Source organism: Pelmatolapia mariae, linkage group LG7, assembly GCF_036321145.2.
Source record: "Pelmatolapia mariae isolate MD_Pm_ZW linkage group LG7, Pm_UMD_F_2, whole genome shotgun sequence".
In the NCBI taxonomy this organism is placed as follows: domain Eukaryota; kingdom Metazoa; phylum Chordata; class Actinopteri; order Cichliformes; family Cichlidae; genus Pelmatolapia; species Pelmatolapia mariae.
Window position 1 is genome coordinate 21,375,738 of NC_086233.1, and position 25,050 is coordinate 21,400,787.

The following is a 25,050-nucleotide window of genomic DNA, read 5'->3' on the forward strand; positions in this document are numbered from 1 at the left end:
GGTTGGACTATATTCCACCACAGCCCACTGTGTATTCGGATATGATGTCCTGGAGTGTAGTCAAGAAGAGTCCTCTAGAGGGAGCACCTGTCTAACCTGTTACTTTTTATTAAAGCTGCATAAAGCTGCAAATGACCCCATAGCTTCTTTTCATTGCCTTGCAGTATTATTTTTATAGCCTATTGCACCGCAGTTGTTTTTAGTCCCCATGCTCATGCTTCAGTGTATAACATTCACAGTCACACACTGAAGCATGACAGCATTTTACCCATGATCAACATATATGTCCAAGAAACTATTTCTGTCTCTTCTGCACAACACTTACTGTCTTAAACTCTCTGTTAAATATTCAAATAGCACATATAGTTTCACAATAGATCCTCAGTTCCAAAAACATTAAGGTGAGAATCTGATTGATTTTGAAATCAGTTTTCGTTCCTGCTTTTGGTTTCACGGCGCACTCCTTTGCATTGGTGCGTTTTCCTATAAAAATCCTCCGGGGTTAAGAACAGTGTGACAGGAGAGCTATAAGGGTATGAAGTATTAACAATAGTCTGAATCGGCACATTAAAGTGTGCTTTCTGGATAAAAACGCTGTCGAGTAAGCGTAATCTTGGATATTCCTGTCTATTTTTGGTCCCATTTAATTTGTGTAAATTAGAATATTAATTTATGTTGCATATTCAGTCGTGCAATATCATTTTATGGCTTTGCGTGATTGAGTTTATTATACTATTAAATACTTCATTAATATTTAAAGGCAGACTGTGGCCTGCCATACACCCAGAGCATTTTAGTCTATAATTGTAATAATACAGGAAAAATTAATTTAAAAATGAAATCTCTTTTTCATCAAGTAATTTTAGGTTGATGGGAGGCTGTAGTGCCCATGTTATGCACACTCATCAGCCACACCTTGCTAGTATTGGAATGCACCCCCTCTTTCAGCCTTCAGAACTGCTTTAATTCTTCATGCTATAGATTCAGCAAGGTGCTGGAAACAGTTCTCAGAGTTACGGTCCATATCGACATGACAGTGTCACACACTTGCTCCAGATTTGTTGGCTGCACATCTTTGATGTGAATCTCTTGTCCCACCAGATCGCAAAGGTGCTCTATTGGATTGGAGACTGTGGAGGCCATTGGAGTACAGTGAACTCACTGTCATGTTCAAAAAAACGGTTTGAGAAGCTTGAGCTTTGTGACATGGTGCGTCATCAGCAGAACTCAAGACTCATCCAATCAAGGAAGTTTGTTTTGTTTATGTTTTGTTTCTCCAGCCTCCTACTGTCTGATTTCGTGAGCCTATGTGCCAGTTTCTGTTCTAAGCTGACGGGAGTGGCAGCCGGTGTGGTCTACTGCTACTGTACCCCAGCTGCCTCAGGGTTTGGCATGTTGTGCGTTCCAAGATGCTCTTCTGTGGTGAGTGGCTATTTGAGTCATTTTGTCTTCCTATCAGCTCAAAGCAGTCTGACCATTCTCCTCTGTCCTGAACTGGCGCTAACTGGATATCATCTGTTTTTCAAATGGCCTGTATTTGTATAGCGCTTTACTAGTCCCTAGTAAAGCCATCCTCTGTAAACCATAGAGCTGGCTGTGTAGGAAAATCCCCGTAGATCAACAGTTCTGAAATGCTGAGACCAGCATGACTAGCACCAACAACCATTCCATGTTTAAAGTCATTTAAATTCTGATGCTCAGTTTGAATGTCAGCAGGTTGTCTTGACTATCTCCATCTCATCTGTTGTGGATGGAGGCAGTGTGCAAAATGTGTGGTGTAACTGCTGGCCAGAGGGGCCGATGGCACGATATGGCAGCCTCGCTTCTGTCAGTCTGCCCCAGGGCAGCTGTGGCTACAACTGTAGCTGAATAGTGGAATGGTAAAGCGCTTTGGGTGCCTAGAAAAGCGCTATATAAATGCAATCCATTATTATTATTATTATTATTATTATTAACTGGTCTGTGGGCCCCTCATGCTTTTGCTGTTGTTTATCCATTTGCAAGTCACAGAGAAGAGTAGTTATAACATGTAAAGAGCTGAGGTTGAAAAAGAGTGAAACGTGTCCACTGCACCCACTATATATGTATATATATATATAGTGGGTGCAAACACCCCATCTGGAAAGAAATGGTGTAAAATGGCTTTCCAAATGAATAGCCCTCTCCGTATGACATCCCTATGGAAATCCATAACTTAATTTTCTTGAGCTGTGGGGCATTTTACAATCCTTGTGAAGTCTGAAGTAATTAAAACTACTTTTTTTGGAAAGTTGTCTTAAGAGCAGACAAATAAGCTACTGGTAAACAGAAAACAGCATTTATCCTATTAATTGTAATAAATATTTTTTCCCCCACATTCTGCTTGTGACAGATCTGCCCAAATCTTTAATCACAGACAGAATAGAGCAGCAATCCCAAACACCCACAGGCACATATACATGAAAACAACAAATTTGAACTGCTAGTGGCATCCTCTTACCAAAACTAAATAAAACACATTTGCATTTTCCTAGTGGTTCATTTCATTTTATTGAGATAGAACAACATAGTAAAAACATCATATACAGATCCCTGTACAGCACATACTCGCGTACACTAAACTGTTTAATCATACTAAACCAATGAAATTATGTTCATTCTAAGCCATAAAAAAGGCATAACATGTCCACAGCTGATATTTCAAACCAATGTTTGCTTCTGCTTCGTATGCATATGTTCCCACACACATGCACTTGTTTTTAGTGAGGCATAGAATCAGTTTCACTGACATAAACAGTTTATGATCAGCTGATTTAGAGATTTTAATGAATCATTAAAGACCTTTAATGAAAGTGCTGTGGAGAAATATTAGCTTTAAAAATGATTTAAACTCATTAAATCACAAATGGCACATTGATAGAAATTATACTTGAAAGGGTAAGAAAAAAATTCTGGGTGATAATTGTACATAAACAGCTTAATTAAAAAAAACCTTCAAATATGATAAACATATCAGCAAAAGAAATACACAAATGTAACAGAACAGTCATGCCACTTATAAAAAAATGTAGACTATCCAAACTGCCTTACTTTCATATATACTTGAATGTTACATCCAACAATATAGTCTAACTCCAAATTTCAGTGTTCAGCTTCTGTGTTTAACTCTCCTAAAATAAAAGAGAGAAAAAATGAGATCGAATGGAGTTTGGTGTCCTTGATAGAAGTTAAATAATAAATGAATATGAATGAAAGTCTTTTGAAAAAATCCAAACCACTTTTCCTTCATGTACACTTTCAAGAAAACCTGTAGCCAGTCTGCAGATATTTTATTTTGCTTGTGGCTGTTAGTGTTTCGTTAAAACTATGAAGCAGTGTCATACTAGAACTTGTAAAGCGTTATGAAGGTCTTGCGAGCTTCCTGGTTTAGGAATTGCATGCAAGTCAGCATCTGGATCCGAATATTAGTGGGTTCCTGCTCGCAGCCTGCAACGAAAACCTGCTTTGCAACTTTAACCAACGCATAGGTGACAATTTAAAGGAAACACCCAAAGACTTGAGCCTTCATCATGAACAGAAGAATGCAAGTCTTGTTGAAACAAAGCCGAGGTGCATTAAGGCTGTTCTGGCAGCAAGTGTTTCCTTTAATTTGTCACCCGTCTGTGTGTTTGATATTGCAAGGTTAAACAAGCCATGTGTGCTAGTAAAAAGCTCAGAAAAAGGGGCTCCAGCTCAGCGTGCTTATGGAAATAAGAGTCTGACAGGTGTTTGATGAGAGCCACACCGTCTCCATCAGGCTAAAATGGAGCATGCCAAGCGCAAAGCCGCACACCATATCTGTTAGGTGGTGCTTGCCCAAGAGCACCCGGGACATGCCCACTAGGAAGGCCCACAGCACCAACAGGATGCGAAGCGGCACAGCCAGCACCAAGTGGGACAGCAAGAACTTGGAGACCATGGCAGCTCGGCTGGCGTGGGCAGCGGGGAAAGAGTACACGTCCATGGCGACGCAGTCCAGGAAGCTCGGTGTCATCTCCCAGGGTCCTCTCCGTTTCACCAATCTCTGGACTCCAGCCACGGTCATCACGTCAAGGATGAGGGCTATCATGAAATAAAGAAAGCAGACAGTTAGTATGAATATGCAGTGAAAGTCAAAGAAAATGGTTAAAGGAGTACCTGACTTGCATCATGGTACAAGTAAAAGATCATCGTTTGAAACCATATTCAAAGAAGTATAGACGTGTTACCGGTGATATGTACATTGATTTTAAGGTAAAAGTGATCATTTTGCCGAAAAACAACCACTGTGAGTGGTTTTACTTTGTCTCCCCTAACTGGACATCTCTAAGGTGTGAGATGATTAATGGGGATGGATGTAGCTTTAAAAATCTTCAAATAAAAGTAAAATCAAATGGACATCAACTCAATAATCAGCTTTATAAAACTATTGGTCCATTTGGTAGTCTTCACATAAAACAGAACAACTGCAGTAAATGTGTAAGTAGATATTTCGGTGATTAGTACTAACCAGTGAGTAACATTTGCTCCACATACCAGACATTCGGAGACGCCTTTTATAACTCCACAGCACTCCCCAAAAATATTTCTACTCTGACCATCAATAAAGCCATTTAAAGCCATCTTCACACTCACTAAACCAAGCCTACGCTAAATAACTGTCAAATGTCTGCGGTACTAGTTATACTGCTCTAATACTTGCTATCCTAAAGGGACTGTTCTTTCAAAATCAATCTCAGCTTATTAAAGGCAATACAATGTGTCCATGCATATAAAATCAACTAAATCTGAAAAAGTTCTCTCAGAATCAGCCGAATTGTTTTGCACAGTGAATTTAGTCAGTTTAAATTTTACACTCATGCAGTGAATTTTTTCCCAGTTACAAGCCCTACAGGGTCTCACACGGTCTATTTGCAATTTGTGGCTTCATTGCTTTTTGGGCTTGTTACAGATTTGTTTTGGCGTAAAATAACAGGTCTCTTTTACTGAATTTTCTAAACTTTAGAAGGGGGAATTCCAGTTGCTAGGACCTCGTCTGTTGGCTCATCCACTGACGAGACTCTAAAGATGTTTGATCAGTGTGATGATTCCCAGCTCTTACACAGAACACCAACGATGAGTGTTAAAATATGACAGAAAATCATTTGACAGATCGAAGATGAGCCTGGAATCAAAACGCAGATAAAAAAAGAGGAGACCTTTCATAAGCAGCCACACTAAAACATCCACAGTACCAATGCTTGATTCTATGTCACAGACATCAAATTGGTGTCATCATTTTGTTAATGAAGCAATAATATATCCCACAATACTGACGCTTAGTGTTGGTTATAGAGAAAAAACAAAGTACCTCAAAGGCCTACAACTTGGAAATATCACCAATTGGGAGGTAAAATTTTGTTATAGTTCAAATAAAATGAGGCATAAGATGCCAACTGATATTGAGTAGAGGTGCAATGGAAGGACATTCGGGGTCTTTGCTGCACGGCCCCATTGTGCCATCTCAGCAGACGGGGACGGTGCTTGCAGCCAAACAGTGACGCATCGTATCGGCTGTAAGCACAAGTCTCTTTGCGACTGAGGTTCTCTAAGGTTTGCTGTCACTGCAGACAAACTAAGATTTTCTCCGTGCTCCTGCCGTGAAAGATTGTCTGCAAACCTGCGGTCAGCATTGTGGTTAGTTTTCAGAAGTACGTCATCTAAGATTTGAGGTGATGAACTCAGATTTGCCGTTTGAGGGTGGAAACTCCGATTCTAGGAAATGTAGCAGGCGTGAGCAGACAGTAGGTCAGGCTGCTACGTGCTGCTGAGAAACAGAAGGAGTAGTCAGTCTGTCGCGTATTCTAACATACACACTGTGGTTAGTCAGCTCACATGCACTTATAGTCCTGCTCTATATGCTCTACATAGATGTAAAACACAGTAATGACCACAGCAAGCCATTTTTCTCAAGGCTATGTTTGCTATTGTTCACATTTACTTTTCAACAAAGGAGGTTACATGTATTTATATAAGGTTTTTTGTATTGGAGGGGGCGGCATGGAGGCACAATGTTTTTTGTGCCATTTTTGCCATTATTGGAAAGTACAATGCGAGAAAGACACAAAATACAAGAACAAAGGAGCAGGAGGGTGACATATAGTGAAGGTCGAGCTGGTAATCAAACTAAGAACTTTGGGGAATCCACCTAAACAGCTAAAAGTGGAAAAATTGTTGAAATTTCCGTTGTGAAAACCAGCGATATCTCATATTTTCATCTCAAACAGACATCCCCTGCGCTGCAACACTGAGATACTTCACAAATGCTTTGTCTATATGTGTTTAACATCAAAAAACACCATTCATTTATTGCTTCTCAAAAGACAAAAAGAAGGGAAGGAGGGCTACACAGGTAAGCCCCTTGAAACATAAAGCTAAATACTAAGCTATCTGTTCCATCAAGCATGATGAAAAATTAATTAGAGACAACAGCTGGGTGAGCATGACCTAATCCTGTCTGTTTGTTACTGTCACCCTGCACACAGGCCTCCGCCTCGGCACAGAGAGATGGTCATTCAGAGCACACCGGACTCTCTCATTCATCCTTGTAATAGCGGTGAAATGGATGCTGAAGATAATGTTGCAATCTTACCTGCATGCTTAACAGAACCATATAGATGATAATGTAACATGAAATAAACGTGAGTACTTTAAAAGGAGAAACAAAGCCACACACACACAAACCACACCTGATAAAAATAGGAACATCCCCTCCACAGCTAAGACACGCTTTTTGGCGTCTCTGACATGTTTAATAGTCTTTGAGAAGGTCCCAGGTTGCGTGCGAGTAAAACAACTTAAAAACTAAAGGAGAAACATTTCTACGCTGCACAGCACCACGTGTTTGCAACAGTGGGCTGAATCAAACTAATCCCGACAGACCAGTCATGGCTGATTAGTTTCCCCGATAGATAAAAACAAAATATACTTTCAGCGAGTATTTAACATTAATTCCTCTGCCCACTGTTGACCATGTTGGGATATTTTCTCCCGACAGACTTCAATAGACCAGAAATTATCCTGCAACCAACAAATATTGAGCAAGCACTTAGGGCAAAAAAAAAAGTCCCAAACACAATTCAACAGTGTCCCAAATCCAGAGATTTAATAGCTCCCACTCAAGAGCTCAATGCAGCTACAGCTACACAAGATTTGTGTTTCTGTTTGGTCTTTAATCTGTGTTTGGGACTGTGTTTATGTGTGCATGCCTGCACATGAACAAGCATACACACAGGTCCCCCAGACTTTCAGAAAATTCTGATCTGATGTAGTGAGATCAAAATTTTGCTGCAGGATAATATTAAATGTGCTGTAGTAAAGCTTTATGTAGTTACTGATGGAAACAATAACCCAGTACTGAGTCAGTAACAGGACTTGTAAGAGCAACGTGTGAACCCATTCTTAGGAATCTGGGCCTTTGCATTGTTTGTACATACTGTTCCACTGTACCATGGCAGCCCTGATTGGAAACATTGATAAACTGCTCATGAACACAAATAAAAACTTAAAAAGAGGATATTTGAAGGGTCTCGAATTGAAAGAACTTAATGTGAAGGACTCACTGTTGTCCAGCTTCATAGATGTGACGCATGGTCAAACTAAAAAGTCTGCTTCACTCAATGCAGCCGGCCAGGACACTGCGCTGTGGGACACTGTCACCGGTCCTCGGCCCTCCTCCTGCTCGACACCTACCCATCAGTCGTCCCGGGCTGAAGTGATGGTCCATAGCTGCCTGAGGGATCAGAGTGGTGCTGTTTCTCCACCCAGCCTAAACCTCTCCAGCTGCTACACAGCAATGCCTGATGACAACTTACTCCATGTGGACGGCCAAGCGGGTGTGGACCCAGAAACAATGCCTGCTAACACTACAGCTTTCCCACCACTGGTGGCTGATGACACCAGAGTGGCCGGCCACCCCACCATGAAGCCAAATAAATGGACCTCATCCCAGCGTAGGATGCTACAGTTACAGCATTCTCCTTTCCGGGCACAAAGTAAGAACTATGCACTTCTCTTGCGTAAGAACACACAGCCTTAATCTGTCATGCCAAAAACTGATTTTCCCCTATTTGGCAAAAAGAAAGAAAGAAAAGAAAACTATTTCAATTGTTGTAAATGACTTGTTGGTATATAATCTGTCTAACATATAAAGTTATTTTGGGTCACAGAGCAAATTCCTGTCACAAGGCAGAAGCTGCAATCAGTTTTTGGCAAAGTGACTTTTTTCTATCCTGCATTTATTCGGGTTAAAAGTGTCACTGGCATTAGAAATGTCCCTTTCAAGAGTGAGCCGGCCAAGAGGGCAACAGAAATGGCAACAAATATAAGATAATAGTTCCATAAAGATTTTCTAATTAGCCAAAAAGGACTGGATAAATTATAATGTCATGTCACAATCATAAAGACGCTTTCAAAACAGGCAGTTTTTTAATTTTATATATAACCTCTTTCTTAATCTTGTTCACTACAGCCTATTTGCCATTATAAACAACAATATTACACATGAAAAACACAGAAACAGCAGAAATCACTTTTTGGCACGACAGCAGCTAGTCTGGTAATGATTAGTTGTGTTTTATTTAGCAGCTCCCCTTTCAGGCCTCACCAACTGAGTACGCCGGATTGCCCTCCTGTGTTCATAACGCTGTCACCAGCTCCTCTAATGCCTTATGTTCAGTCGTACTCAATGCCCATTATCCGTTTTAATAAACCAAGATCACAATTTAAAACAAAAAGACCCAGTTATAGTATTTCACCAACCTCATATTTCACTGATGCTGCCATTTTTTTTAACCAATCCCTGTAATTATAAAGGCACAGAAGCAAACCGTCTCATTTTCATCAAATTTCTACTTCCGGACTTAATCATCTAATTCCTTTGCCCTCTAAATCACAGCCCTCAAAGCCTCTAAGTTCAGCAGTTACTGCCCTTCTTAACTGCAGATCTTTAATCTTCTGCCCATTATCTGTGACCTTCTGTTCTGCTAACATGTGTGTATGTAGGAATGAATGAAAGCCTGTGGGCTTGACTCTGTGTTTGAATGTGTAACCATTTAGACTTTTTTAAGTGGTTTTATCCAAATTGTGAAGCACTTTGTAACTGTTTGTTTTAAAAAGTGCTATACATATAAAGTTGTTATTGTTATGTATGACTGCTGATTTTGCACTTGGGGGCATGGGTCAATTTGTCCGGGCTTTCGGTACAACAAGAACTCCCTGTCTACTTCCTGTTCCAACGAATGCAGACAGATCAAAGAAAGGCAGTTTCCAGGTTGAGTTTCAGCAGATGAAGTCTCTCTTTTGCTCTTGCCACATACAGTTTATCTCTATATGCAATCAGAGGCACCTCAGACGTGGTTGGTCAGTTGATTAGTCTACTCGAACTACAAACAGACTACAAATAGAAACCAGAAAACCTGCGGTGGAAAGAATCTTGCCCACAGATTTCAGATTCATATGTTTTAATAAAGACGGTTCAGAAGGTTCTGAGTAATCGCTGAGTGATGCAATTTGACAGAAACGTACTGCAAAAGACAACTTTTGCTTGAATGATTGAATGATTGACTGCTTTGACTGTGGCAGTATTAGACTGTGCTGTGTTACCAGTTTGATTCGAATATACTGTTAAGTTAAATCCAAACCGGAAAACTGAAGATTTGCTAGATGAGAAAATGATAAAGGTTACATTGCCTGCATAGGAACCTCAATACGCAGTTGTGACTTCACTAAAAAAAAAACTGAGACTAGGTGATATTTTGTCTTTTTCTTTCTGAATTTGCAGGTTTTCCTCTCTGTTGCTTATTGACAACTGGGAAAAGGTATCAAATGTTGAGAGTCTCATTGCTCTACTATAAAAGCAGCAGTTCAAGTAATATTAAGCACATGAGATACGGTCTATAAACACTTGTGAAATGTGCCTTCAGAAAATGTCACCCACACTTGTTTGTCAATAAAACCCTGCGCTGGGAAGCCGAATACACTGAAACTCATTTGGCAAGCTCATTTTTGGCACAGCTGGCTGGTTTCAAGTGTGAGAAGGACAGAAGCGGCAAAGACACAGTGTCACTGTGGGTGCCAGGTATGGCTGCGTGGTGCATTTTGGGTACTGAACGACAGAGGTTGGTGAGTGTGGTGTGGCATTTACCCAGCAGCAGGTTGACTAGGACCTCCTGTCCAGCAAGGGTATTACTCCGTGTGAGACACACGATAGTGCCAATGATCCACGTGATGCCATGCCCCGTGAGAGCCAACAGGGCAACCATGGAGCGGCAGCCTCCCCAGGAGGACGACGTGTAGGCGCACACCCCCATGCGCTTGGACAGGCAGATGTCAATGGCAAGCAGGGAGTTCATTGCTATTCCTTTGAAGGAAGGGTTCAGCTGCATGCAGTCTTCCTCTGGCATTTTGGTGGACTCTCTTCTGTCCCTGCTGCCTCTGTCGGTAGGTTCTTCACTCTGCTGACTTGTTTGGTGCTTGATTTGACCCAGTCGCCTTGAGCTGCCTCGGCTCTCAGCGGGGCCCCCGCCACTACAGAGGGGCTGATGGTTGAGGGACATAAATTCAGGTCTGCTCAGGACGCTGTTTCTCTCCCGCGCCCTGGATCTCACACTGGAGGGCATACTGGGGGTGTTGGGGCCAAGTTTTCTTCTGTGGCTATAATAACCGATTGCCAATCTCCAGAAGATAATGCAAGTGGTGCGAGACAGTGAAATGTCCCAGGATAAACCCCCCTACCCTATCCTGCCTACACCACTCCTCCCCCACCTCCTGTGGCCTTAATAGATATATTTAGACACGCTGGAATGCACGTTGTCCGTGGTGTTTATGCCATGCGGGGAGGAAGAGTGTATTGAATGGCATCTGCTCCGTCCAATCCAGAGAAACACGATCTAAAGCACGGAGATAAAAATTACAACATGAGCATTTCGTTACGCACCGATACACCACTAACAGGTGCCTCACTGCGCGTGCTTTTGGTGAAAAACAAGCTCGGTGCAAATTTAAAACAAAAGAAGAAAGAAAAATACTGTGTAAAGAGACTACGAAAGACACGGCGTTGTCATCTTACCGAGCGAAGAAGAAGGGAGAGCACGGGGGCGCGCACATCTCTCTAAATCCTCTCCGATATACAGAGAGGACGTTCACGTATATAAAGCGATCCGCGCAAAATCAGAGGAAAGTTGACAATCACCAAACCGTCGACAAAAAAAGGGAAAAGACAAGGCAGTGCAGCGCAGGCAGTGCAGCGTTTGCTTGTTCCTGGCGGATTTGACGTAGCTTACGCACGATTCCCGATTCAGCCTCGGCGCTGCGCTCCAGCGCGGACAGCGGAGTTCTCCAAGGTGCTTAAACAGACAGCGCCAGGACGCACAGAAACCCCGCATTCGGCTTTATTACACACAAAGACAGGGGGCAGGGCTTATGGAGGGCCACGGAAACAAGTTCAAATGTTCAGAAATGGTAAAAAAAAAAAAAAGAAAGAAAAGAAAAGAAAAATCGATGAGCACACAACCTACATTTTTACTGAATTTATCGCACCGATCAGACTATTTGTTGGCTGCTACTGCCACACTTCAGCAAAATACATAAATAAATTAAAATTTATCAATTTATAATTTATTTAAAGCTGACTGTGATACATTGATTAGTCTGTGGAAAGACATCTCCAAAAAGATGATTTCATTTGTCTGTGTCCAAATTTTCAATACCATCCAAAGAGAGCGGACACACGTCTTAAGTTACCTGTGGGGGCTCCTTTAGGCTCTCAAAAATCACTTACTAATTATATGTTATCAGTTATAATTATAACCTTCTCAAAATGAGGGACCTTTAGCCTCCATTTCCCAGCATGCTTGCAACACTCGCAGAGCGGAAGTGTCGTCAGGAAGACTACTAAAAGCTGCTTCCCAGGCAGCTCAGATAGACCAATGCGTGTCGGGGTGAACCTGCCGAGGCAGAGATGGGACGAGCGCGGAGAAATGACAGCTTGTGCAGGAATTTAGGCTGAACTGCATCCCATCTCTCGGAGCACTGCAGCTGTCCGCTCGGTCGAACTATGTAACAGTTGGAATTTCTCCCATCAGAGCTGCATTATACATATTTTGTATCTATACATTATTATTTTTTTTTTTATTCAGTTTGACACCTGATCCCGTGGAATGGTCGCAAAAGTTGACCCGGCGCCGTCCTTTTGGATGTTGCGGTGCTCAGTCTCAAACTCGACCAGACTGTCAGCGCTCGGAGAAATGCTACCTCTGTTAACGGGACGCTGAAATTGTTTGCAGTTGGAAGGAAAAGGGAGAGAAGGGGGCGAAGAAATAAATAACGGTATCGGCTGTGGAAGGAGATAACGGAATTACCTCTGTGACCGGAGAACTGTGCGAGCCGCCGTTTACGCTGAATTTCTCCAGGATTTCGCCCCAAACAATTCACTGGAGACTTTCCAGTGAATTGTTTTATAGGTAGACTTTTTTTCTTCTTTTTTTTTGCATGTTGCTTTGTCGGCTTTAGAAACGGGGAAGAAAAAAAAGACCTCAGTTCGTAATTGCACTGCGAGAACCTCTGTTCCGCAGATGTAGCGTTCAATGGTACACTTTTCCTTATGAGAAACTGAAGCCAATATTTTAAGTTTGGTGGAACATTTTACGCTTTTGTTAAACGGACTTTCGGCTGCTCCGCGTTACACTAGAGGCATTTTAAACTGTAGGCGTCCACTCTTGAACACCTCCAATATTTGTGATTAGGATTCTCGTCACCAGCTGGACGCAGTCACAGGGTTATATCTTTTGAGTGCACACGCAAAGGAGAATCTGATGCCAAGCTGTAATACAAGTAGTTTTTTTTTTTTTTTGCGTGTGTTAATTATTTAGCTCATACATGCCACGAACCTTTCCAAATGGACCCACTTTGCCCAAAGGCCAGAACTTTGTGTGGCAGTGTCTTGTAACTTTGGCAGCATGAAAACATCTGTGCTCGGATAAGAACATTTCTGGTGCCAGAGCCGGTTTTGGTGAAGTTGCGTTCACGCACCGGGAAGCATGCGCTCTGTTGCGAAGATTTTCTAGGCCTGCCTTCTTTTGTAGTTTTGGATAAAAGAAAAAGAATGCATGGCTTTTCGTGAGAAACATTGCTTCATATAAATACTTTCTTTGTGCTGATAAACCATTTTTTCTTCTCTCTGTTGGGGAAACATGATGTGGAGCCAACTGTGGTGACTGTCTTGCTTGTTTCCATGCGTCTTTCCTCTCCTCCAGACTGCTGGACGTTCTTGTGGACTGTGTTGCTATTTAATGCAATGGGCTGCATCCAGAGTATCAGATGTAAGCCCAAGAGTTTCCGAGACAGCATCGTCATCCTGGAGCTGAACGCTACCATCGACTCCAACCCCACCAGCATCGACGAGACATCCGGCGTGGTCTTGCGCTACCGGACGCCGCACTTTCGAGCGAACGCCCGAATACTGGTGCCACCAGTAGCTGCTAAGGAGACGTGGACCATCGGCTGGATCCAAGCCTGCAACCACATGGAGTTCTTTAACACGTATGGGGACAAAGGAATGTGAGTATCCTCGGGTCTTGTTGTTGCTTGGTCAGGTGTAAGGGATGACAGCGCGTTGAACACATGTGGATGAGATTCAAATATGAAAAAAAAATCACCTTTGACATCATTCCAGCTGATGAATAAATAAGCCATTTGAGTTAGGTTGCAAGTGGCATTTTTGCTATTGACACTTTTGGTCAATATTGGCTCTTCTACTTTTAATTAAATGAATTTGATTCCAGTTAGCCAACTGTGAGCTTGGTTTCCAAAAACTATTCAGATTATTTTGCCATTCTATTAGATTTAATCCACGACAAACCACAAAGAAAGTATCTAATGCTCACAAATGTTAGGGAACTAAATGTGGTTTCTAATATACGAAATGACCCCAACACGGGGAAACAATCACAGCTTCACAGTTGTCTTATTTTTGTCTGAGCAAAAGCTCAGAACTTGAAACTATTTAGCTTACAGATGTGACAAAGAGAAGTTAAAATTTAAGAGGCTTAAAGCTGACACTGTTATAACACAACTTTTTGGGAGTGCTTACATCTTGAAAATGTGAAGATTCCAAGTAGGAAGACTTTAATTGGATCAAAAAATCTGCCAGGAACAGTTACTGAAAGGACGTCTAGGTAAAAGGTTTAACCAGTTTAACATAAGCAAATGAGCTTGAGTTCTTTAAGTACGGGCAAAGACGAGTAGCAGAAAGAGTCAGTGCCAGCCACCCAACAGAGCCAGAACCTTAATTCCTGTGTAATTTATGGTTTAAATTGTAAGAATATCTCAGTTTCTGTTTTATATTGCAAATAATGCTAAAATTACTCCTTAGAGGAAATATTTCACAGTAGTGAAACTAGCCTATGGTTGCATGTGGTTCTCCCAGTTGAGCAAGGGCACAAGTGTGCGTCATGCAACCGGAATGTCACATATTAGCAACAGTTTTAAAGAACTTAAAAGATAACTGTGAGTGTGTTTTAATAATCGATAGCTCGACTGTCCCCACAACACATGGGCTTTAAGCATATGCTTGCAGGCTGCAAACACCTTCAAGAGCTTACACATGTATGAGTGTGGGACACTGTGATGAGAAATAATAGTTGCTGTAACCTTTCTGATGCCCCCTCCTTGGAGTGGAGTGGAGTTATTTTTTCATCAGTTGTTATTAATAAAGCAAACATGAACAAATGCTGCTTTTAACTGTGCTCATCTTACCCAGGGACTATAAAAAGGTCTCGCTCGCTCTTTAATTTCCTTTATTTCTCAGAACGAGTGTTTACATACGTAGGGTTTGTCTTGTATCATGTGATAGGCAAACGCAAGTCGATCCGTGTGCTTTATCTGTAGACACTGCAGCAGAGGATGTTTGGGTGCTGCACGACTAAGATTAGAGTCCCCTCCCGGACACCCCACACCCCAGTATGGGCCTGTACACAGAGAGAGGGACAGAGCCCAATTACATTCTGAAACTCAGTCTCACTGGGTCTTATTGGCCCGTTTATCTGGCTAGATTTTACACTTTCCATCTTTTGTCAAGTTCTTTTTTTAGATAATGGTATACAAATACATGCTGAGAAGAAAACTCACATTCAAAACCATGCATGCATTTAAAAATGCTGAACTTGAAAAAGAAGTTTTTCGCAATATACCAGTAATGAGAATGGCTGTGGTAGTTTGAAACATAGATGACATGCGAATACATGTATGATCATTTAATCTAGCGCCTGTAACTATCTGGTTACGCAGCATAAGTGGTGGTATTGTACCCCTGCGTTTGTCACCTTCCACCATAAAAAGACAAAAACATAGTCACTATAAGCTCGCTGTCACCAACGCCGCGTTCCCGAAACAGACAGAAAACAAAATAAATGACGTTGAAGATAAACTGATGGCATTATGCTTTTCTCAAATTTTGCATAGCTGTTGAGATAATATCATTTTGGTAAATTTTGTTTTTGACATTACTGGTAATGAATGTCTGATATCATGACTATATACAATTCCACTTACCACATTTTTTAGTCTTCTCAGAAACCACATAAGCGTACACTCACAACCACTTCATTAGTTCTACTATGCTAGTACCAGCTTGGACGCATTTTGCCTTCAGGATTGGATTGGATTCCAATTCTGACCCTCCCACCCAAATGTTGCAAAGAAATCGAGGCTCATCAGTTCAGGCAATGTTTCTCCAATCTTCTATTGTCCAGTTTTGGTGAGCCTCAGTTAGAAGTTAACAGGAATGGCACCTGGTGTGGTCGCTGTCCATGTTCAACCTGTTGTGCATTAAGAGATGCTCTTCTGCAAACCATGATTGTATCAAGTGGTTATTTCAGTTACTATGGCCTTCCTATCAGCTCAAAGCAGTCTGGCTATTCTTCCAAACTCTGGAATCAAAGAGACAAGTTCACTCACTGCTTTTTCCTTTTTTTCTCAGACCATTATCAATAAATCCTCAGACCAGCCCATCTGGCACCAACAACCATGCCATGTTTAAAGTCTTCAAAGTGACTTAAATCACTTTTCTTCCTCTTTCCGTTGCTCACTTTGAACTTTAGCAGATTGTGTTGACCATGTCTATGCACCTAAAAACACCGAGTTGGTTCTGTGTGGTCAACTGTTAGATATTTGTGTTAATGATCAGTTGAACTGGTGTACCTGATGAAGTGGCCAGTGAGTGTATAGTAAATGCACTCTTGACTTGAATTACCCTACATGACTGTAACAGATATGGTATATGTATATATAACACTGTGCTGTATATAGGGGTGTTAGAATGTGCACACCCAGATGTACAGCAGTGTTTACAGAGGGAAAATCCTTGAATCTCGTGCATTCGAACATTGACTTTAAATCATTGTCCAGTGTTAGGAACGCTAAGCATTTCTTTCCTGCAAAGACAAACAATGAAAGAAAAGGCTGCTTATTCCTTATGTACATTTTTAAAGGCACACTTAGGTTGTAAGAGATGAGTCTGCTACTGCTGCTGAGACTCTCATACTAAGTAGCTCCTTTGATGCTAATAAAACTTCAGTGTACTGTAATTGGACAGAACAGCCGAGGATGGTAATGCTGCTGATTTCTCTGCCGGCTTTGGATGATGTGCTCGGGATTCTGTTTGCATCCATCACTTCTTCTCCCCCGTGCACGCATGGGCTTTTAACGAGGCGCAGTTTATCGAGTTTGAACAGTTTGTGTGTATTTAGAAAAAAACATAACAGACATGCACAAAGAATACAAAAAAAAAATCCAATTTGTTATAGCTACGTCTTGAAAGAAATTGTATCCCTGTTGCATATGGAACATAACAGTCATGGGAGGAACATTTATTTTCACAGAAAACGGTGAAGCTCAACGATGATGCAATTATCTTGTTGATTGCTCTGACACCCTGTTGTCTTTACTTTTGTTCCTAGTCTTCAGTCTCCGTGGGGGAGGGGGAAAAAAGAAGCATTTCCTGGGCGTCTAATTCATTTCTTTCTTTCTTTTTTAAAAAATCAAACAGACTGCTTTCCAAACTATTTGCCCGCAACATGCAAACGAGTGTGGGAGCAAAGGTGCAAAAACAGGAAATAAGCAATTTCACTGCTTGCTTTTGTTCGCAGTTGTGATGAGACCTTTTCAGTGCATGGACAAATCCTCAAAAAAGCTTATTTAAAATCCTTTCTTTTGGCATAAAGCTTTAACTTTTCATATATAATTCAGTTTTAAATAGATTCTTATTTAGAACACATTTTGGTAGGCAGCTTTCAGTTTTGACATGCAGCGTATGAGGTCTAAGACCGGAAGAATTCTAGGTGACAGGGAATTACAACTATCTTTATGACAGCAGCGGTTTACAGTTTTTTTTAAGCCTTGCCACATGAGCTAAACTACCTCTTCTGTAACATCACACAATTCATTCATTAGAAGTGAATAAACCAGATGTCATTTGCTGCATACTCAAAGTGGGGGTTTTTGCAAAGAATTTGTCATACAGTTAAACTCAGTATCTTGGTCAAGTTGCTCAATTTTCCACTCATTTCTTTAAACGTTTTTTTTATTGCCTATCTATCACCACGCATTCAGTATTTCTGTAATACTTTTAGCCATTTACACCTTTTTAGCCATTTTCTCAGACATGGATTAGGCCTAAGGCTAGACCGAACGTTTAAATCCAGCGAGCTTCTCCTTTGAAACAAAGTTTTTAGTCTAACACTCATCTCAATCTATGTCTGGGAAACAGAGTCTGTCTTTATTCACGCTAACTCTGAGAGTTACATGTTAAAACTCTTCTGCTTTCCAAATATAGATGATAATTTAGATATTTGTATCTATGGTCTTGCACACGTAACATTATACAGAAACTGACATGCTCACAAGTCACGGTGTAAAAAAGGCCTAGCAGCTCGAAAAAAAGAACGAAGAAGTGGGTGAATCATTTTAGTGTGTCTGCGGTTGTGTCACAAACACGACCTATGGGAGGCCATTTGCTTGTGACAAAGCAGGCAGTGAAGGCGCAAACAGGAAGTAAGCCCTATCTCTGCAGTGCTTTCCCCAGGCGTGATCAAAGTTCCTCAGCGTGTAGATGAGCCCGCGGTTCTAGGTTAATCCTCCTCTGATACATGTGCTTTTTTTTTACACTCAATGAAACACAAGCTTGAGGTTTACCGTAAATCATGCAGTCATAAATGATGAATTGGAAGAATTTTCAACAGAAGGTGTCAAATAATTTGAATTGAGGAAATGTGTGAGTTCATGACAAAATGGAGAGTTGCTGCAAAATGTTTGGGAGGCATCGTATTAGAGGATGAAGGGATCCTTCAGAACAGAAATGCACATTTGCACACAGACACACACGGGCCTGCTATTAGCATGCCTGACATGCTAATCTCACCAACCCCCCTGGGTGAATTCATAAATCACAGTGTGAGGCCAGGCGTAGCAGGCTAGTAAGTCATGCGGGCTGGTGATCGCACTGTTATCTCTGTTCTGCTGAGCCTCGGTTTCTTTGAACGAAAAGTAATCTTTTTCCTGCTGCGGGCGGAAAATCGATAGGTGGACAGAGCAGAGGTGCAGGGTCACTTAAGTCGTTCGGTGTCGCCCGCTGTGCATGTCAAAATATTTCATCACTGTATTGGGTTCCAGCTCAGCGGGACGTTACTGCTGGAAGCATCCAGCTGTGAGACTTTGATCCAATTTATTGTTCCTGTCCTGCGTTTGGTAGATAGACAGAAAAATCTACCAACTGAGGAGGAGGCCACACTTGTGGTTCCATTTATTGTTTATTTACTGTTCTTCATCATTTTTATCAGTTTTTTAAAGGGGTCAAATGACCTAAGATAAAAGGTCAGATTACTGTGCTTCGTCTTTCATACCCTGTTAAGCATTATTATATAACATTTTACATGTGCTTACATCCAGTTTTCCCTTCAAAAACAAATGATTTTAAATAAAGGATCAGTGTCTGTGAATCCTCATCTGTGCCTCCTTTCAACTTCCAGGTCAAGTTGGGAACTCCCTGATCTGCGTGACGGCAAGATCCAGGCCATCAGCGACTCAGACGGCGTCAACTACCCGTGGTACGGAAACACTACTGAAACCTGCACCGTCATAGGCCCCACCAAGAAGGACAGCAAATTCGTAGTCAGTATGAATGACAATTTTTACCCCAGCGTGACCTGGGGAGTGCCCGTCAGCGACAGCAATGTGCCTCAGCTCAGCAGCATCTTCCGCGACCAGAGCTTCACGACTTGGCTCGTGGCCATCAATCAGGCCACCTCAGAGACGCTAGTCCTGCAGACGATCCGCTGGAGGATGCGGCTTGACATAAAAGTGGACCCGGAGAAGCCGCTGGGTCAAAGGGCCGTTCTGAAAGAGCCCGTGGCCCAGGAACAGCCACAGATTCTGGGAAAGAATGAGCCCATCCCCCCCAACGCCATGGTCAAGCCCAATGCCAACGACGCCCAGGTGCTGATGTGGCGGCCAAAGACTGGTGACCCTGTGGTGGTCATCCCACCTAAATACTGACCTGTTTCCCCTCTGACTTTCACTGACTGGCCTTGGATACCTTAACAGTATCATCTTCTTTGGTTTCTTTCTTTTACTCCTGCTCCTCACCAGCTCTCACTGCTTTAACTCTTCTTTTTTTCTGTCTCTATATTCTCTCATGTTTGAAAATGAAACCAGCTCTCAGAAAACAAAACAAAAGACCAGCTGTTGCTTTGAGGTACGGGCTTGAACACTTTCTAAAGGCACTTTTGAAACCGGAGAAAATGCAACTATTCTACCTTCAGACTTGGTCGGGTCTCACTGTGCTAAACTGCAAAAACGAAAGAGAGCATTTTGTTTTTTTGTTTTTTTACAGTACTGTATAATTGTTTGAGCCAACCGACGTAGGGTTTGGGAGTCCAGGGCGGATTCAAGTATTTCTATGACCATGCGTGTGCAGGTGGATATGCACAAAGGTCATGAACAAGCATCAGTTGTGTTTTGTTTTGTTTTTTTAATTTATGGACTGGAAGAGAAGCGTATTTAATTGTATTTGATGTTATTGCTGTGTTCTCTACATGACAAATTGCATTGGGTGACATACTAGATTTTAGTACTTTTTAAAGAAAAAAAAACATGCAAGACATTCAATCCATGCTGCCTTACATTACATTGCTTTCCACTGCAAACTTCTTAGCCTTAAACAAAGTGCAATGCAGTATGTGGTAAACTCATGCCCGCTCCTTCCAGACTGTTGGCGCTGGCACGTGTGGGTTTAGGACAGGAACCACAGCACTGAGGAAAAACTCGGGTCTCAGATCTTGGCTTGTGGGTTTCATTTACCTGCTGAATCTATTGTCTTAACAAACGCAACTGGCATTATGCACAGACACAGTTACACGACTGAGCTAACTAGCTGAGCTGTGTTTCAAGTGCTTTATGCAAGAGAGGAGATGCTCTGTGGAGATGGACATACAGAGAGGCGAATCTCATCAGCAGCCCTCAGCACACACACATAAACACAAAAACATGCAATAACAACTTGAGCATAAAAAACTCCACAGCTGACCTCATTTCACTTATTTTACTCAAACCTTTACTATTTTAGCAAAGTAGCAGAAAACAAGTTCTCTTTTCTCGATATTACGCCATCTCAGGGCCCCTTGTTACTTCCTTCCCTTCTCAAATCTTTTTTTTCCACCCATCCTGTCTCGCCTCCTCCTTGTCACATTGCTCACATTGAGCAATCAATATCTGTTATAAATAAGAAGGGAAATAATTTTTAATAAGTGGTCGATGAAAATAGCAGTCTGTCTTTTATTTTTTTCTCCTGCAATCTTTTTGTCATCTCACGGGTATCGCGTTTTTATTGCTGCTGCCATTAATTTGCCTTCCATCTAATTTAATCCAATCATTTGTCTTCTATGTTAACAGACTTTTCTGTTTGTTTTTTTCCCCCCGTCCCTCACCCTCAATCACTTCTAATCTTTATCTACACCAGTGCTCCTCCTCCCACTCGCTCACTTGTTCACTTCCTCTCTGCCTCTTTTATTTATTTTTTTTTCATCTGCTGTCGAGGCTGCAAAAGCAGAGCAGGAGGCATGCGAGTTTGATGCTCAGTTGGCATATAGATGACCCACTTCTCCTTAGCTCTCGCTGCAGAAATGTGGGGCCCGTCTTTTTTTATTTCACCGCTGGCGCACGAACCCCCCCACACACACATATAAGGAAGTGGCTCTGGTCAGCTAAAGATCGACGGTCGATGAAACGATGTGTATTTAAGTACTAATCTTTGAGAAGGGCTTTGGTGGTGAACTGAAACTGCTTGCAAAAGCGTGAAGAAACAGGCTAAATTTGGCAATAAGGGAGGAGGGGGACGGGAGTCATTTACTTATCAATGGTATCCCAAAAAACTATGGGTTGTGTAGACAGTTTTTCACTTCCAGTTGTTCGAAGCATCTTGCAATTTCTTTCCGCCCCCTCCCCAGTCTCTGTGTGTTCAGCGCCAACTAAAGAAATCATCTGCATTCAAGTCTGATCTGCTCGTGCATTTCACAAAGGTCACTAGGCTGCTGCTGCTGTTTCAGAGTCCAAGCATCATACGCTGTATACCACCAGACTTGGTCCGGTCCTTCAGTGGCCCCACATCAGCCACTTTCACGTGAGAAAGCAGGCAAACACAAATATAAATTATCACGATCTGTTCCACATAGGAGCGGAGTTTAATTAATGTGACGGGTAACATCTGCGTTTACCTCGAGCAAAGAGCAGGCGGCTGGGTGGAGGGGTGGGGAGCGGGGGCGGTGGATGCTGAATGTGAAGGTGACAACAAATCGGATCCAACTTAGATCTTTGCAGCAGCTTAAAATAACGCTGGCATTTTCAGAGAACTTGGATGTCAAGTTGCTTCAGCTTGTGGCTTGTAGTGAAGGTGATGCCGCTCATGCTGCGAACCCACCGACCTCTCTCGGGCAATAAGCGGCCCGTCTGCTCCGCGGAAAGCCGTGGATCGTACTCAAGTTGGACCACGTGTAATGTAATTAAGTGCTGACACGCAGTCACTGACTTTCAGTGTGTGTGTGTGCGCTTTAATTCCCGCTGGGAGGATTTAGGCAAGATGAGGAGTTTCACTCATGTGCTTATGCTGTTGTTGAGTCATGACCCTCCCTCTGTCTTTCTCTCTCTATTCACCCATCTCACTCACACACATATAAGCAGAGGGCAGGGAAGGTTGTGTCCTTGTCATAAAATGAGCTTGCCCTCACAAACACACAAAATCACCCCGAGGCGAAGGGACCAGCCTGGCTTGGTATCTGTTTGTCACAGCAGTGTCACATTGGCAGTGAGAACTCATTTATCAGCCCAGCACGTGGACCGTCCGAACACATGCACAAGCCATATTCAGCAGCACGCCTGTTTACTAGAAAACAGGAAATGCTTCGCAGCATGTAAACATTGTATTGTAATTGTATTGTATTAAGATCAGAGAGAATTAAAGTACCGGGCTCACCGAGTGGGTGCCTGCCAGCTATCAACAGCATTTATGTAATACTGAAGGCAAAGGGCACCAATTGTCTTCTCTGTGTGTCTCAATCTTTTGAGCTTTGTGTAGATGAAAATGTGTGTTTTGTGTTTGTGCGGAAACTTCGAAAATGCTGTATGTGCTTCCTTGACTAAGCCACAGAAAAACAAAACCACAATGTTGTACTTTTGCTGTACAAATGGTGAAAAAACAAAGGTGCCAAAATTGGACAAAGCCAAAACTATGCATTGTTTTTAGAGACGTGAACTCAAAAAGCTCTTGGCACTTAGTGACAGACCTGTTTCTTTGGTTGTTTTTTTACTGAATGCACGTTTGTATTTCCAGAGAAACATTACGAATATAGCCATGCTAGTAGGGCTGTGCCAAGTGAGTGTTTCCTCTCCTAAACCCACACCCTTTACAGTTCCTGTGAGGACTGCTAGCTTTGTTTCATTTCCTTATTTAGTTATCTAGTGAACTAAATTCAAATTGAGTTCACACTCAGGACCACCTGCCTTCATTTTCCGGCTTTTACTTTTGGCCATACCCCACGAAAGTTAGTATTCCACAGGTGCTGCTCCATTTTGCTGTTCTCCTCGTGTCAGCGATTATAAGTCGTCGTTTTAAATGTAACCCCCACTTGTAGCCCAAAAGATAATAGGAGCAACTAAGTGTGTCCCTCCTTTCTTTTTGGTTTGTTTTCTGGAAATACAGCACTGAAATAGTTCAGGCCGAATGTGTTTTTTGGGAATTTTTTTCTGTTCCGCTTTGACTTTTACACCAATACTTGAAAATGGGTCAGTTCTGGTAAAATATTTAAAACTGTGAAAATGCACACCACTGGGGAAACAAACCCTCAGAAAAAAAATATATATAATATAAAGAGGTCTTTTTCATGCCTAATAAAATGTAGAAATATTATGCACAGTCTGGCTTTTTTTTAAATTTACACGTGCTATTCGTTACCTGCAGATGTTGAAAACTTATACATTTATATACATTTTAATTCAGAGAGGAATCCTATATAGTCACGGTAAAAAGAAAGGACACCTTAAGGTTTGATATATAAGGAATTAATAAAGGATTATCTGGTCCTTACCAGGTCTTACGATAAGGTAAATACAACCTGAGATGAACAACACACATCACACAATGTCACTTTATACAAATTTCTTAAACATTTCAATCAGGTTGAGATCTGGACTTTTTTTAAGCCACCCTGTTGTAGTTTTGCGGTTCGGGATTCTTGTTCTACTGTAATTTAGCCAAGCTTTAGCTGTCAGACAGATGGCCTCACATTTGACTCTAGAATACTTTGGTTTACGGAGTTTATGGTCAACTCAGTGACTGCAAGGTGCCCAAATCATCACCCCTCCACCACCGTGCTTTATAGCTGGTTTTTGCGCTGATATGCTGGATTTGTTTTTGCGTCAAACATGGTGCTGTGGATTAAGACCAGACATTTCCACGTTGGCCTCACTTGTTCAAAGGACAATGTTCCAGAAGTCTTGTAGCTTATTTTAGCTTATTTGATGCAACTTTGCAAACATAAGCTGTAAGCTGGGTTTTTTTTGGAGGAAAGAATCATTTCCTGGCAACCCTTTCAAACAAAAAAAAAAATGTATTCAGTCTTTTTCTAATTGTGCTGTCATGAACTTCGACATTTAACATGCTAACTGAGGCCTGTAGCGCCTGAGGCCTGTATCTCTTGGGAAATTTGGTATCTTGAATATTTTCCACTTGTGAATAATCTTCCTCACTATAGAATGATGGAAGTTGAACTGTTTGGAAATGGTCTTATAACCCTTCCAAGATTGATGGGCACCAATAACTATTTCTTCAAGATCATTGCTGATGTTTTTCCTCCTTGGTACTGTGTTAACACACTCCTGAATACTCCAAAGTCCCCAAAATTCTGCTTTAATAGAGATGCATACACTGGTTCAGTTAATCAAGTGCATTTGATTTGCAGCACCTGGCCCCTACTATGAAAGTAACGCAATGCTTCTGCAGGATTTATTTTTTTTGTTAAATAAGTAATGACACATAAGTTTTGTAGTTCATCTCAGGTTGCATTTCCATAATCATAAGACCTGCTAGTATTATTCTTATTAAGTCCTCACATGTAAAAACCTTAGACTTCAAAGAGGGTGTAGTTTCTTGTACTTTTTACCATGAAAGAAAAAAGAAGCTGATTATTTCCACTGATAAATGTATTGATTTTATTAGTAGACCACTGAGCTGATGGTTCTTTGTTGCCCAGCATACATTCATCAATACATGTGTCACTCCAGGGTGTTTTTCTCTATGATGGATGGTGTTTTCTTTCAATGTGTACAAATCAAAGGACCAAGCATGCTCTGAACCAGAACAAAGACAGGCAGAATTTAAGAGCTGAACTGAAAAAATCTTGAAAGCCTGCATGCATACGCACAAATCCCCCAGGCTTCACATACACAGCAGAGCACACAGTAGATTCTTGT

At 41.7% G+C, this 25,050-nt stretch overlaps 2 protein-coding genes across 4 annotated transcripts; one reads left to right on the forward strand and one right to left on the reverse strand.

The window, feature by feature from the left end:
- Positions 1-2,538: 2,538 nt before the first annotated feature.
- LOC134630773 (inactive phospholipid phosphatase 7) lies at positions 2,539-11,458 on the reverse strand. Its single transcript, XM_063478417.1, has 3 exons — positions 11,105-11,458; positions 10,181-10,925; positions 2,539-4,080 (listed from the first exon to the last, which is right to left on the reverse strand). Exons 2-3 carry the CDS (start codon positions 10,653-10,655, stop codon positions 3,692-3,694), a joined length of 864 nt encoding a protein of 287 aa, XP_063334487.1. The 5' UTR covers positions 10,656-10,925; positions 11,105-11,458; the 3' UTR covers positions 2,539-3,691.
- A 512-nt stretch (positions 11,459-11,970) lies between these two features.
- On the forward strand, positions 11,971-23,488 carry fam78ab (family with sequence similarity 78 member Ab). 3 transcript variants are annotated; one of them, XM_063478421.1, is made up of 3 exons: positions 11,971-12,497; positions 13,290-13,593; positions 19,059-23,488. In XM_063478421.1, exons 2-3 carry the CDS (start codon positions 13,331-13,333, stop codon positions 19,582-19,584), a joined length of 789 nt encoding a protein of 262 aa, XP_063334491.1. In that variant the 5' UTR covers positions 11,971-12,497; positions 13,290-13,330; the 3' UTR covers positions 19,585-23,488. The 3 variants fall into 3 exon arrangements, with proteins under 3 accessions (XP_063334491.1, XP_063334490.1, XP_063334488.1); XM_063478420.1 differs by lacking the exon at positions 11,971-12,497 and adding an exon at positions 12,509-13,152; XM_063478418.1 differs by lacking the exon at positions 11,971-12,497 and having other exon boundaries at positions 12,509-13,593.
- The last annotated feature ends 1,562 nt before the right edge of the window (positions 23,489-25,050 follow it).